Consider the following 15,980-nt stretch of genomic DNA (forward strand, 5'->3'; position numbering starts at 1 on the left):
GTAGTATGAATTCTCAATGAGCAAAATAAGTCTGTATCAGGATCCAAAACACACAGCATCTGAAATAGCTACCATTTACATATACTTACCATGTAAGTAATGAACTGGCATATTTATATTTTGTGTACCTTTTTATTCATTATTAATCCTATAATTTGAGGTAAATTAAATTTTATAAATATCAACTTCCTAAATTTTGATTAATATTAGTGACTCCTGATTCTCATTGCCTGATTACTCCTTTTGTTCATCAGTTTGATGATGCCACCAAATACTAATGACCTAAAAGTGTTAACATACTCCAATAATGTATAGTAATGACCAATAGTTTGGTTTAATCATACTAAGTAAAGATTTTATGTTAATATATGCTAGTCTACATATATAATAAACTTACAAATCATTAACTTAAGTCTATAACAATATAAGGAGAGCTTAGTGTTTTTATAATACCAGAACATTAGCACATACCGTCCTTGAACATCCTTCCAATCTCTCAAAAGCCTTTCATTTTCCTTCTGCAGGTGCTCATTCTTGGCTTGGTTTTCTGTGATGGTGTCCAGGCAATCACAAATAAGTTTTCTAATGACCTCAGCTGGACTTGCAACTTTCTCTAGACTGAAGGAACCAAGTCTGAACTAGAACGAAAGGAAAACATTATTAGTTTGGGGAGAATATCAAGATCGAGTGGGATCTTCTGAGTGGGGAAAAAAACATAAGATTCAAATACAGTGTATTTATCAGATATAAATACAGAGAAGAAAAACTGGGCAACTTCCTACCTTCTTATAGAAGTTTATCATGTAAATCAACATACAACTCAAGAATAATTTGTCTAAGTGTTAAGTCACTCTTCCACCTCCTAGCAGAGAAGAAAACAACTAAATACCATATAAGCATACTACCATTTGTTTAGTACAACTTAATTTAAGTCACTACTCAGAGTAAGAAAAGGAATTATACACGAAGATTTTTTAAAAGATTTTTTAAATGTATTTATTTGTCAGAGAGAGAGAACACAAGCAGGGAGAGCGGCAGGCAGAGGGAGAAGCAGACTCCCCACTGAGCAAGAAGCCCGATGCAGGACTTGATCCCAGGACCCTGAGAGCATGACAAGAGCCAAAAGCAGAGGCGTAACCAACTGAGCCACCCAGGCATCCATATACACAAAGATTTTTAACTTTATTTTCTGTTACTAGTGACAGTAACAGAGAATAAGTGACATAATCTATTTCCGAAGAAAGGAAAATTTTGGCAATAGTTAAAAGAAATACAGGGTTTTAGGAAACTGATAAACCCAGGGGCATTACTCAGTAATTACTTCTGTATCAAAAATCAAATAAATTACAAATAATACTGTCCAATGTCAAGTTTGTATACTTCTTACTTCTTCATAAAGGTAAGATTTACAAAAATACATCCTCTACTAGAAGGCACTTTAAAATAAAATAGTATAATATGGTATTATAGTATGGAATTTATAGCATGGAATTTAGAAGGGGATACCAGTTCTCCTCATTTAGCAGATAAAGATAATGAAATACAGTGATTTAATCACAATCATAATTATCCTTACTATTAAAATTATTATAACAGCTAAATATAAGACTTTTAACATGATAACTATTATTATATAGTTACCACCTCTCACAGTTGAAATTTAACTCAGGCATAACACACATACAACTCATCTAATCATCACCAAAATGAAACTATTATATCCACTTCATAAACTGTGGTTCAGAATCATTATCTAATATATTGAAGGAATATAGCCAAAATCCTGCTATACTATGCTATTACACTATTTCCTGACATAAGAAGATAACCTAATTAAAAAACTAGTGGGGTACCTGGGTGGCTCAGTCAGTTAAGCATCCAACTTTTGGATTCTGCTCAGGTCCTAATCTCATGACTTGTGAGATCAAGGTCCACGTAGGACTCCCTGCTCATGGGGAATCTTTTTGGATATTCTGTCCCTCTGCCCCTTGCCCCCACATACACTCTCTCTGTCTCTCTTAAATAAATAAGTCTTTTAAAAATAAATAATAAAAAAATAAAAATTTAAAAACTAGTAAGAGGAAGAATTAGGTTCACAACCTACACATAATTTTTTTTTTACCTTTTTTTATGTTCAGTTAGCCACTGTATAGTACATCATTAGTTTTTGATGTAATGTTCAATGATTCATTAGTTACATATAAGACCCAGTGCACATCACATGTGTGCTCCTTAATACCCATCACCCTGTTACCCCCTCCCCCATTCCCTTCTCCTCTGAGACCCTCAGTTCGTTTCCTGGGGTCCATAGTCTCTCATGGTTCATTTCCTTCTCTGATTTCTGTCCCTTCAGATTTCCCTTTTTTCCCCTGTGGTCCTCCGTACTACTGCTTATGCTCCACATATAAGTGAAACCATATGATAATTGTCGGTCTCTGCTGGACTCCTTTCAGGTAGCATAATCTCTTCCAGTTCTATCCACATCAATGCAAACAGTGGGTAGTTACCCTTTCTGATGGCTAAAAAATATTCCGTTGTATGTACGTACCACATCTTCTTTATCGATTCGACTGTTGAAGGGCATCTCAGCTCCTTCCACAGTTTGGCTCTTATGGACACTGCTGCTACAAACACTGGGGTGCATATGCACCTTCTTTTCACTACATCTGTATCTTTGGGGTAAATACCTAGTAGTGCAATTGCAGGCCACAGAGTAGCTCTATTTTTAGCATCTTGAGGAACCTCCATACTGTTTTCCAGAGTGGCTGTACAAGCTTGCATTCCCACCAACAGTGTAGGAGGGGTCCCCTTTTCCCACACCCTCACCAACATTTGTTGTTTCCTGTTTTGTTAATTTTTGTCATTCTAACTGGTGTAAGGTGGTATCTCATTGTGGTTTTGATTTTAATTTCCCTGATGGCTAATGAAGTTGAACATTTTCTCATGTCTCTATTAGCCATTTGTATGTCTTCTTTGGAGAAGTATCTGTTCATGTCTTCTGCCCATTTTTTGACTGGGTTATTTCTTTTTTGAGTGCTGAGTTTGAGAAGTTCCTTATAGATATCAGATATCAGCCCTTTATCTGTAATGCCATTTGCAAATATCTTCTCCCATTCCCTGTGTTGCCTCTTAGTTTTTTTTGACTGTTCCCTTTGCTGTGCAGAAGCTTTTTATCTTGATGAAGCCCAAAAAGTTCACTTTCACTTTTGTCTCCCTTGCCTCTAGAGACATGTCTTAAAAGAAGTTACTGTGGCCGAAGTCCAACAGCTTACTGCTTATACTGTCCTCTAGGATTTTGATGGATTCCTGTCTCACATTGAGGTCTTTCATCCATTTTGAGTTTTACCATGTACAAAGGTAAACTCAAAATGGATGAAAGACCTCAATGTGAGACAGGAATCCATCAGTTTCATTCTTCTATATGTAGCTGTCCGGTTTTACAACACCCATTCCTGATTCAAACTCTTCAGAGAATAAGGATAAAGGGAACATTCCTCAACAGCATAAAAACTATCTATGAAAACTCACACTGAATATCATTATCATCCCTTTAAGGTCAAGAACACAAAGGGGATGCCCACTCTCCCCACTATTGTTCAGAATAGTACTAGAAGTCCCAGCCTCGTTAATCAGACAACAAAAATAAATAAAAGGCATCCAAATTGGTAAAGAACAAGTCACACTCTCCTCATAGATGACATGATTCTTTAATGGAAAACCCAAAAGACTCTACCCCCAAATTACTAGAACTCATACAGCAATTCAGTAATGTGGCAGGATACAAAAATCAATGTGTAAAAAATCTGTTGCTTTCTCATACACTAACAATGAAACTGCAGAAAGGGAAATTAGATAATCAATTCCATTTACAATAGCACCAAAACCATAGGATAGTTCGGAATAAGCCTAACCAAAGAGGAAAAGGATCTATACTCTAGAAACCACAGACCGCTTATGAAAGAAATTGAGGAAGACACAAAAAGATGGAAAAACATTCCATGTTCATGGATAGAAGAATAAACATTGTTAAAATGTCTATCCTCTCCAGAGCAATTTATACATTCAATGCCTACACATAATTCTTAAGACAGACTCTAATAACATTTAGTGAGTGGCAGAACGGAGAGTAAACTGAAGGTTTTTTGCTGTTTTTGTTTTTTGGGGGCTTCCAGATCAGTAATTTCTACTGTAGCATTCATCTAATAGAAACATTTCTAAAATGTCTTGCTTTTGAAAGATTATTTCTATAAATATATTATATTCAAACTGAGAAATATTTAATAGTGACTGATAATTCTGAGAAAAATTCCTATTAGTCAATTTAGAAATAAAGCTGAAAGTCAGTAAAGAGAAAACCTGATATTTGCAATCTACATGGCATTTTATAAGACATTTCAGTTAATTTATATAACTTAGGAATACTTAGGGTATTTAGGAATTTTTAGGATCATTTAGGCATAATTTAGCAACATTTGGGTGTTTAACCCCACAAAGTAAAGTTTTCTGGACAAATTGTGGTTACTAATTTACTTTAAATTTTCAGGTAGAAAATGGAAGTTCATGTCTTACTTAATACTACAAAAAATCTGGGGTGCCTGGGTGGCTCAGTGGGTTAAAGCCTCTGCCTTTGGCTCAGGTCATGATCTCAGGGTCCTGGGATCCAGCCCCTTATTGGGCTCTCTGCTCAGCGGGGAGCCTGCTTCCCTCTCACTTTCTGCCTGCCTCTCTGCCTACTTATGATCTCTGTCTGTCAAATAAATAAATAAAATCTTTAAAAAAAAATCTTAAAAAAAAAATACTATAAAAAATTTGCCAAAAGGCTTAACTACTGATGATTCCTAGGAAATAAGAAGCCTTATTGACACTCACTTAAAATGTAAAAGAAAACAAAGAATATTAATATTCTCCAGGATTATTGCACATTTTAGAGGACTGAATAGCACTGCTCTTGCCATAAAAAAAATTATGTATTTGTGTGTGTTTTTGAGATCTAAGCTGATATGTCTGTTTAATTCTGTTTTATCTCACCTTTTCCTATTTCTTATCAACAGGGAAATCAGACTAAGAAAAATTGTCCTTTATTTCAATGAGTACACCCAATTATATTAGGCTTATATATATAAGCAAAATCAAGCACTTTAAGCAATGTTTACCAAATGAAAGCCTAGAAAAGTCTAAGAAGTTTTACTTATTCAGTTCAAATTATTTCAAACTATTTGTCATTTTTGATTTACTTATTTATTTATTTTTCATACACTTCAAATGGCCTAAAACATTTGCAGTTTTCATATATAACTAAATATGAGTCTTTTTAAAAGCATAGGAGTTTAAATAAGACAGTTTATCTGGGGTGCACGGGTGGCTCAGCCAGTTAAGAGTCCAACTTTTGATTTCTGCTCAAGTCAAAGCTCAGGAACATGAGATAGAGCCCACACTGGACTCCACTCTGGGCCAGAAGCCTGTTTAAGACTCTCTCTCTCTCTCTCTCTGCCCTTCTCCCTCTGCCCCTCCCTACCTCACTCTCTTAAAAAAAAAAAAATATATATATATATATATATATATATACACACACACACATATATACACACACACACACACACATAAAAAAGAAAGGTTTATGTGTATAAAGAATATATAACTTGAAAGTAAATTTAAGGGGAAAAATAAATCTAAGCATTTACTTTTTGAAGCTTTTCTTAGTATAAACACATACACAAAAGTTAAAGAACACCTACAGTATATATAGAATAAAACTCTGAATTGATATAAAATAGAAGAAAAATTAAGCTTATTGTTATATAATAGATTATGTTATCAGTAAAACATAAATCTACAAAATGACTCTGTATTCTCTCATTATCACAACTGTCAAGCAGCTTTGACTAAGACAGACATTTTTAAAAAGAAAAGTTTTTCATTATTTGGAAGTTTCAACAATGCCAAATAGATAATGAATTCATATCACACTTTTATACTGAATAAAGTAATTGGTAAAATACAAATGCACAGACAAGCAGAAGTCCAGCTGCCTATTCATCTATTTTAGGTGGCAAAGGAAGAAGGAACCAATTCTAAATCACTAATAAGCAATTTCTTTCAAAATATCATGTAAACCTATATATTCAAATTCCAAAAGACAAGTCTTAAATCTCTTGGCTAATCACTATAGAATAAACTTAAAATGTCATTTCTTCTTAGGAATAGGCAACTATTTTCTGCTTCTATTTCCTAATTATATTCACTAGTTTTTGGTCCTTTAATGGATGTGAACATGATATTCTAAACAATAAAAATATATAAGAAGTATCTAGAAATTCAATACAAGAAATGAAATTTACTTGACCATCTTACTGGACCACCCTTCCTGTAAAACACACAGTTCAGAGCCACAGCACAAAGCTCCCTTCTACTTTCACTCCTGCTGTTCCAGCCTTTCCACATCACTGAAGATGTAAGGGGACATATGCACTGAACTTTGATTAGGGCCTTTTATCAGACCTAATGAAGTCAGAAGCATAAAATATTTCTGTACTCTAACCTGTAACAAGCCAATTTTTAAAGAAGATTTATTTTAGAGATAAAGAGAGGGCACAGGTCAGGGGAGGAACAGAGGGAGAGAGACAAGCAGACTCTGTGCTGAGCACAGAGCCCAACGGGGGATCAATCCAAAGACCCTGAGATCATGACCTGAGCTGAATCAAAAGACAGACACTTAACCGACTGAAGCCACCAAGGCACCCTGGGTTTTGTTTTTTTTTTCCTAAGGAGAGGCAGAAAGCATGAGAGCTGGGGGAGGGGGTGTGGGTGCTGGGAGTGGGGAGGGGCAGAGGGAGAGAGGGAGAGAGGGAGAGAAAGATTCTTAAGCAGGATCCATGCCCCAGGATAGAGCCTGATGGCAGGGCTCGATCTCATGACCCTGAGATCATGACCTAAGCTGAAATCAAGAGTCCGACGCTTAACCAACTGAGCCACCCAGGCACCCCATATCCAGCAAATCTTTATACTAGCCCACATATAAAAAGAGGCAACTTTAAAAAGTATTATTTAAAAAAAGAAAATTTACACAAAAGCCACACTGTATGGATGCCATGGTTTTAAAAACTTCTATTTTAACTTTTTGTTTGATATAGAAGGCTATTAGCACAGCTTTTCTTTAATTATTAGTTCTACAATTTCAAAATAATCTACACTATAAAATCAGGACTTCAAATGGTACACCAGAATCAGAAACCACAAATTAAAGGCATCCTGAAAGCATGTCTCTCCTTTAGAGGCATGGACAAAAAAACTTCTTTTTGTAGTCAGTTCTCAGGATCTTACAGAGAATTTGGTACATAGACCTATACTAGGCACTTCATTCTGTTTGTAATCTAAAACTTAAAACCACATCTTTATTTTTCTGTGTAAAAAAATTGAGAACAATTAACCTTTAAAATGTTGATAATCATAGGAGTTTGCATTAGTTGGTTCCAAAGTGTCATAATTTTAGATATTAAAACAGGCAATAATAGCATTTTAAAAATCTGACCTGCATTAAAAATTCTCAATTTCAGAGAACTTTTCTTTTCTTTTCTTTTCTTTTTTTTTTTTTGCCCATGCTTTGTTTATTCTGGATATCTGTCAATTCTTAAGTCCAGGATTAAATACCATACCTCCTTACCACTTTAAAGTCCAGGTCATGTTCTCTATAACTACTTTAGTCTAAACTGACCTCTCTATTCTTAATACTTCAGAGTTTGTCTCTCAATTTTTCCCTCCTGTCATCCTCCTTATATTTTCCTCTGGTTGTTTCAGAAATGTAGTCTTTTAAATTTCTAGCTCTTTAAGATCAGAAGATCTATCTTGTATTTCTCTTCTACCACCTAGACAGTAACTTGCACAGCTCTATACAAATACTAGGTACTACATAGATACTTCAATTTTTTATTTGAATGATCCTTATTAATAAAAGAATGTAACTATAATGGGGCAAGCAAATAAAAAACTGAGACAACGGGGCACCTGGGTGGCTCAGTCAGTTAAGTGTCCAACTTTTGATCTCAGCTCAGATCTTGATCTCAGGATTGTGAGTTCAAGCCCCACTCTGGGCTCCACACTGGGAGCAGAGCACACTTAAAAACAAAAACAAACAAACAAATAAAAATTGGGCCCTGATGTTCTGAATACAAATTAAGAAATATTTCTAAATAGTACAAGGATATAATGAAGTTTTCTTATTGAATAGTATAATTAAAACAAAAAATGCATGCTAAGAAACTGTATCAGCACTTGATACTATGATAATATATATGTTTAATAAAACCTACTCAGATTATTTTTTGTCAGATTTTTTTTAAGAATGTTATAAAATTATATACTCAGTTTTCAGCTTCTTTGGAGTGACCAAATTAAAGAGACTATATAGCATTAGTAAATTATATAAAATAAACACTATAAATAACTATTAACCAATTCCTGGGGGATTGTTTGTGGCCCTTCTGAATGTTTCTGGGGAAGGAGAGTTATCATAGTGTGAGTTGATATTCTCCTTAGAATATCAATTAAACATCAATTAAAGAATTTGAGTATTGATATATTATCCAAGTAGTCTAAATAACCTTGCAGAATTAATCTTTGCTACTGTCCTGGGAACCAAAATGTAAAACTAAATGAAAAGGAAAAATAAAGATATCTTGATTATTATTACTAGGCAAATGACAGCAGAGAGGAACTCATTTTTTTCAGTATGTGTTTTTAATTTATTCCTATCAGAAAAAAGTTCGGCTATACCTAGATATGTGTACACTAAAAAAGTAAAGCCTGCCCATTATAGTTTATAATACAGAATGTTTCACCTATTTTAGACAAATATAGTTGCACATACCTAGCCATTATAATACATAGTTACAAAATTCAGTAATTATAGGAAATCAGTCAAGTTTTGTAATAAAAAAAGAGACCAAACTGTATTACTTTGGCCTACTTATTTTAATTATCACTTGCTCATAATTTGGATCAAATATATTTGTACTAAGATATGTATCATTAACTCTTTGATTTAGTGGCCTGTCGAAATGTTTATTTCATATTTAAATAAATAACATTACAAATATACCTCCTGACGCAGTAATTTCTCGAGGCTGACAACTGGTAACATTTCTTTTCTAAGACATGTAGAACTTAGAAAAGAATAATGATAAGGACTTCTTCTAAAAAAGATAAAAGAGCTACATATAGTATGAGACCAGTAATCTCACCTTTTCCACTATTTTCTTGCCCAAATTTCTTACAGCTCATAAAAAAAATGTTTAAATATCTCAAGATAATTTTATGATCAAGCAAGGCTCTGTATATTTTAGATCCTGTAGGATCTAAATGTAATAATCTAGAAGTGAAAAATACTCTGATCTCAAATTAGAGTGCTAACAAAATTATTAGAATTTTAAGGCCATGCTATGTGCTTTAATATATTAAATATCATCTAAGAATTCTTATTCTGGTCCTCATAATTGTAAAAATCTTTGGTAGAAGTCAGAGAATCCTTCACAACAAAAAATCCAAAGCCTATGTGGTAAGGGAATCTTAGAAGTTACTTTTACTTTGAATGACTATAAATGTTCACTCCACTACCGTCTTAAAATAGATGATGATTCTTTTGGTTCATGAGAAATATAGTAAAATTCAGATTTATCTCAGCCTAATTAGGAGTTAAAATTAACAATGAAAAATTATACTACACGGGGATTTAGAATCAACTGGAAGGTTTTTTATAGTAACTAGATTGGGGGGAGGGGATAGAGAGCAGCAGTTGCGTATTATTTCCCTGTTACTTTATTTTGGGTAGTAGGTACTGATAAAGAAATATTGCCTTGGATTCCCTGACACTCTTCTAAATCTCTTAATACTTATCTAATCACATCTGTGCAATATGCTTCTCTGTCCTCCACTTAGACGCTAAATGGTAATGTTTCTTGGCATGGTCTCTTGACCTACTTTTCTTTTTCCTCTATATTTATAGGGTTATCCACAATCACAGCTTCCATTATTACAGATAAATTGAAAACTGCCAAATGTATATGTAGGTGAGGCCTCTCCTAAACTGCAGACTTACATACACATTTAACTCCTTTTTGGAATGGTGCAAGATGACCTATGCAAACCTCAAACTGTAAATGCCAAAACAGAATTCATTGCTCATCCCCCTCACTACTGTACTAGCTCTTCCCTGCATTTTCCACTAGACATTCACTGTTCACTCAGTCATACTTGGGTGGTCTAGTGAGTAAGTATGGATAGCTAACAGAGCATTGCAGTATTTACTTTTTTTTTTTTTTTTTTGGCAGTACACTAAAAGCTGCAAAAGGATAGTGGCTACATATTACACATAAGTATCCCCATTTTTTTTTCTTAAGTTAGTAAGCTTTTTTTTTTTTTAGAGCACTTTCAGTTTTACATAACAATAGAATGGGGACAGTTCCCATACATGCCCCCACCCACAGGTGCACCTAATATTAACATCTGCATGCACGTGCTACATTTGCTACAATGGATGAGATCAATATTGTTTAGCTAGTAATACTTAAACTCCGTAATTTACAGCAGAGTTAATTATTTGTATGGTACAGCTGACCCTTGAGCAACATGGTTTTGAACTGCACAGGTCCACTTACATGTGGATTTTTTATAGTACCGTCCTGTAAATATATTTTTTCTTCCTTAAGATTTTCTTAGTAACATTTTCTTTCGTCTAGCTTATTTTATTGTAATACAGTATATAATACATATAAAGTATAAAATATGTGTTAGGCGACAGTTTATGTTATTGGTAAGGCTCCCGGTCAACAGTAGACTATTAGGAACTAAGTTTAGGGGGAGTCAAAGTTAGTATCCCCATTCTTTTTTTTTTTTAAAGATTTTTTTTTAAATTTATTTGTCTGGGAGAGAGAGCGAGCGAGCGAGCACGCATGAGCAGGGAGAGCAGCGGGCAGAGGCGGAGAGAGAAGCATGCTCCCTGCTGAGCAAGGAGCCTGATGCGGGACTCGATCCGAGAATTCTGGGATCATGACCTGAGCTGAAGGCAGCCGCTTAACCGACTGAGCCACCCAGGCGTCCCTAGTATCCCCATTCTTACATGGTGAAACACAGAATACATTCATTCATTCATTCATTCATTTATCAGACTTTCTGAGTATGTACTATATACCAGGCATTGGAGACACTGCTATGGGAAAGGAAAACAATGTGTCTGTTCTCTTGGAAAGAGCTGATAGTACACAATGATTATAATTTCACATAGCTGTAGAATCAAAGAAGGAAATAAAATAGGTAATTGATTATGACTGGAGGGCAGCATATCTTTGATATGGTGGTCAGGGAACAAGACCTTGCAAAAACTTAGGGGGAAAACACAGCAGATGAGATGGAAAAGGTAGACAGGAGACTAGGTCACACACGACTTTGTAGACTACAGTAAGAAGTTGAGCATTTATTCCAATTATAACAAAAAGCCATTGGAAGGTTATATGCAGGAAAATGACTGCTTAAATAGCACACAGCACTTCCTCTAAGATTGCATCTGATTATCTCAGCCTCCTGGGACTCATACCCTGTGTAATCCCCTCCCCTCAAGTGCAGGAAGGCCTGTGATTTGCTTCTAATTAACAGAATACAGCAAAGATGACATATATAACTTCAGTGATTAAGCTATATAAGATTATAATTCCCAGGGCACATGGGTGGCTCAGTGGGTTAAAGCCTCTGCCTTTGGCTTGGGTCATGATCTCAGGGTCCTGGGATCGAGTCCCGCATCGGGCTCTCTGCTCAGCAGGGAGCTTGCTTCCTCCTCTCTCTCTGCCTGCTTCTCTGTGATCTCCGTCTGTCAAATAAATAAATAAAATCTTTAAAAAAAAAAAAAGATTATAATATCCATCTTGCTAATAGAGTCTTTCCTTTTATGACACTAACAGCTATGTTGGAGAAGCCCATGCAACAGGGAACAGAGAGTGATCTCTGACAAATAATCATCTTAAAACCATGGGAAGCCTCTAACCAACAGCCAGTGCATTAGATGGGTTCTCTAAAGACAAGGAAACAATAAGATGTTTATACATGTAGGAAGACTTATTGTAAGGAATTGGCTTACATGATTATGAAGGTAGGTAAGTCCAAAATCTACTGGGTGGACCCAGGAGGCTGGGAATCTAGGAAGAGTCAGTGAAATCTCTTGGCAGATTTCCCTCTTGTTCTGGAGAGATCAGGCTTTTGTGCTGTTCAGGCCTTCAACTGACTGACTGAGGTCCTCCCTTATTTGGAGGGCTTTCTGCGGTCCCCCAAAGTCCACTGGCCTAAATTTTAATCTCATCCAAAACCTTCCTCACAGAAACATCCAGAATAGCGTTTGACCACCATATCTAGGCACTTGTAGCCCGTCCAAGTTAACACATAAAGTTAACCATCACAGCCGGCAAGAAACTGAGGTCCTCAGTCCAACAGGCTACAAAGAACTGAATTGTGCCAGCATCAACATGACCTTAAAAACAGATCTTTCACCTTGAGATGAGACTGCAGCTCTGGCCAAACCTTGATTACAGCTTTCACAGGAGTCCTAGCAAAGCCACGCCTGGATTTCTGACCCATGGAAACTATGAGATAATAAATGTGCACGGTTTCAAGCTGCCAAGTCTGTAATAATCTGTTACTCAATGATACATAATTAATACAAATGTGTTTCAATATTACCAGTCTAAAAACAAAACAAAATCTCCCTAATGTCATTTCTAATTCAAGCTACTGTTCATTTTTCTGCTTCTGTTACAGCAAAATTTCTCCAAAAATATATGTAGTATCTTCCAACAGTCCTGCTTCCAATAGTTACTAGCCACATGTGAGCTATTTAAGTTTAAATTAGCCAATATTAAAAACTGAGCTCCTCAATAATACAAGTCACATTTCAGGGTTCAATAGTGACATGTGGCTAGTAGCAGCTATATCAGATAGAACAGATAAAGAAAGTTTTCTGGAACAGCATTGAACTGTTTCCTCATTTTATTACAATCCATTTTCTCTTTAAATATTCCAATGGACAAAAGGCTTTTTTATAATCTGGCCTATGACTACCTCTCTAGCTGCATCTCTCACTTAAATAGGTCAATTATTCCCATATGTAATAGGTAGCTTCCCCAAAATGTAATGGTGCTACTCCCAAAGTGTCTACACCCTACTTTCTATAACTTGTGAATATGTTACTTTTGCTGGGAAAAAGGGACTTCTCTTATGTGTTAAGGGTAAAGACCTTGAGATGAGATCATTGTAGACTATCAGGATGAGCCCAATCTATTCACATAAATCCTTACAATCAGAGAACCTTCCTTTCTCAGCTACAGTGAGAAGGATATGAAATTTGAAGAGAAGCACAGAAAGATGCTAAATCGCTGGCTTTGAAGACAGAAAGAGACCATGAACCAAAATGTGGGTGGTTTCCAGAAGCTTGAAAAAGGCAAGGCAATGGATTCTTCTGTACAGCTTCCAGAAAGAAATATAGTCCTGCTGACACATTGATTTTAGCTAAGTGAGACTACTATGTTGGACTTCTTTTTTTTTTTTTAAGATGTTCTTTTCTTTCTGTTTTTCTCTCTTTCTTTCTTTAGAGAAAGTAAGCCCATGAGTGTAGGGGCGGAGGCAGGGGAAGAGGGAGAGGGAGAGAGACGATCTCAAGCAGACTCTACGCTGAGCATGGAGCCCCACACTGGGCTCAATCCCACAACCCCAAGCTCATGAACTCAGCCAAAATCAATAGATGGACCCTTAACTGACTGAGCCACCCAGATGCCGCTGTGTGGGACTTTTGACCTACAGAAACATGGAATAGTGAATCTATGTTATTTGGAGCTACTAAGTTTCTGGTTATTTGTTACAGTAGAACTAAAAATGAATACAGTGTAACAGGGTCTATGGTAGGATAAGTAGGATAAGTAACTGACCCCCAGTGATGCCCACATCCTATTACCCAGAATCTATAAATATTACTTTATACAGCAAAAGGGACTTTGCAGATGTGATTAAATCAAGGATCCTGAGATGGGGCTATTATCATGGATTATCCAGGAGGCCCAATGTAATCGCAAGGGTCCTTATAAAGGGGAAGCAGGAGATCAAATTCAGCAGAGAGTGTGATGATGAAAACAGAGACTGGAATGATATGGACACAGGCCAAGGAAGGCTGGCAGAAGCTTGATGCTAAAAGAAATAAGAAAACCACTAAGTTTCTGGTACTTTGTTACAGTGGTAACAGGAAACTAATAGGGTCTTTGCATATTCTTCCTGCATTCTTCTCCCTGAATTGCACATAGCTTCCTCTTGTATTTTATTCAAGTCTCTATTCAATGTTACCTCTAGAAACACTGTCTTGACTACCCTAACTATGATATAAGCATTCCAAAATTCTCCATATAATCCTACAAAGAAATATCAATAGTAAAGGTATTAAGAACAATATCTTACAATCTTCATAGCAGTCATCATCTTAATTCATTTTATTTATAAATGGTTATTGTCTCCCTTCCCCATGTTCACAGTAGGGACTCAAAATATATTTGTTAACTGGGTGAATCAATACTTGGTCATAAATGCTGCAAATATTTTCTGGTTTGGCAATATTACTAATAGAGCATTTACATTTTAATGTAGTCAAATCTAAAAATGGTTTCCTTTGGGGTGCCTGGCTGGCTCAGTGAGTAGAACATGCAACTCCTGATCTCGGGATTATAGGTTTCATCCCACAATGGGTACAGAGATTACTTAAAAATAAAATCTTAAAAAAATAAAAATAGTTTCCTTTCAAGGTCTTTGCAAATCAGAGAAAGTTACTATTTACCTATATTTTCATTTTTATTTCTCCAAATACATAAGCAATGTTTCCTCACCATTTACTCAGTGAACCATTCTCTCCCTACTGACATAACATGCTGCAATTATTAGAAACTACATTTTTATGCATACTTCAGTATACATAAGTATACATAATATACATACATAAGTATACTTAAGTATTTTCTTGAATTTCCTCTTCCATACCATTGTTCACAATTCTTTTACTAGTGCTAGGATGCTCTTTTAATTATTATGGCTTTATAATAGGTTTTACCATTAAAGATTATAAATTCCATCTCATAATTCCTTTTCTCAATATTGTATTGTCTAATTTTGCCAAACATAGTCCAGGAATTTTGACTGTGAATTTCAGACAAGCCAAAAACAAACAAAAAAAGCAACTAAAAAAATACTAGGAACTTTGTTGGAATTATTCATTTTCAAATTATTGTATAAGGAATTAACTTGTTTCCACAGGCTCTCTGCTCAGGGGGGAGCCTGCTTCCTCCTCTCTCTCTGCCTGCCTCTCTGCCTACTTGTGATCTCCCTCTGTGTGTCAAATACATAAATAAAAAAAGGAATTAACTTATTTCCAATATGAATTAACAGTATAATTCCTCCATTCAGGGATCATTATGTTTCTTCACCTAATCAAGAGTTATTTGGGGGGGCACCTAGGTGGCTCAGTGGGTTAAGCCTCTGCCTTCGGCTCAGGTCATGATCTCAGGGTCCTGGGATTGAGCCCCGCATTGGGCTCTCTGCTCAGCAGGGAGTCTGCTTCCCCCTCCCCCTCCGCCTGCCTCTCTGACTACTTGTGATCTCTCTCTCTGTCAAATAAATAAATAAAATCTTTTTAAAAAAAGTTATTTTTATGTCTTTTGGTTAAGTTTCTCATTTTTTTTTTTTTAAACCAGACTCCCTCCACTGCAACTGATAAGACTACCAAATGATCTTTAGGTAGAAATATAAATGCAACTGTCTATCCACCTTATTTTTGATACCTTGGTCATATCAAAAGAATTACATGTTGAAAGGGAAACTTAGAAATCTCTATTTTAGAAACCCAAAACTGACATTTATTTTCAGTGGAGTACTGCACAAGCAATTTGTAACCAGTTTTCAAAATAATGAAT

At 35.7% G+C, this 15,980-nt stretch overlaps 1 protein-coding gene across 2 annotated transcripts in view; it reads right to left on the minus strand.

Annotated features, from left to right (window-relative positions):
- Nucleotides 1–15,980, minus strand: part of XRCC4 (X-ray repair cross complementing 4) — a 251,614-nt gene that overhangs the window by 154,236 nt on the left and 81,398 nt on the right. For both annotated transcript variants that reach the window (XR_013966814.1, XM_080803450.1), the window contains exon 4: nucleotides 472–638. Coding sequence is in view for 1 of the 2 variants with exons in the window: in XM_080803450.1 (XP_080659576.1) it covers nucleotides 472–638 (167 nt within the window). In the remaining variant the exon portion in view is untranslated. The remainder of the gene's footprint in view (nucleotides 1–471; nucleotides 639–15,980) is intronic.

The sequence above is a fragment of the Martes martes genome, assembly GCF_963455335.1.
Source record: "Martes martes genome assembly, chromosome: 5".
NCBI classification, from domain to species: Eukaryota; Metazoa; Chordata; class Mammalia; order Carnivora; family Mustelidae; genus Martes; species Martes martes.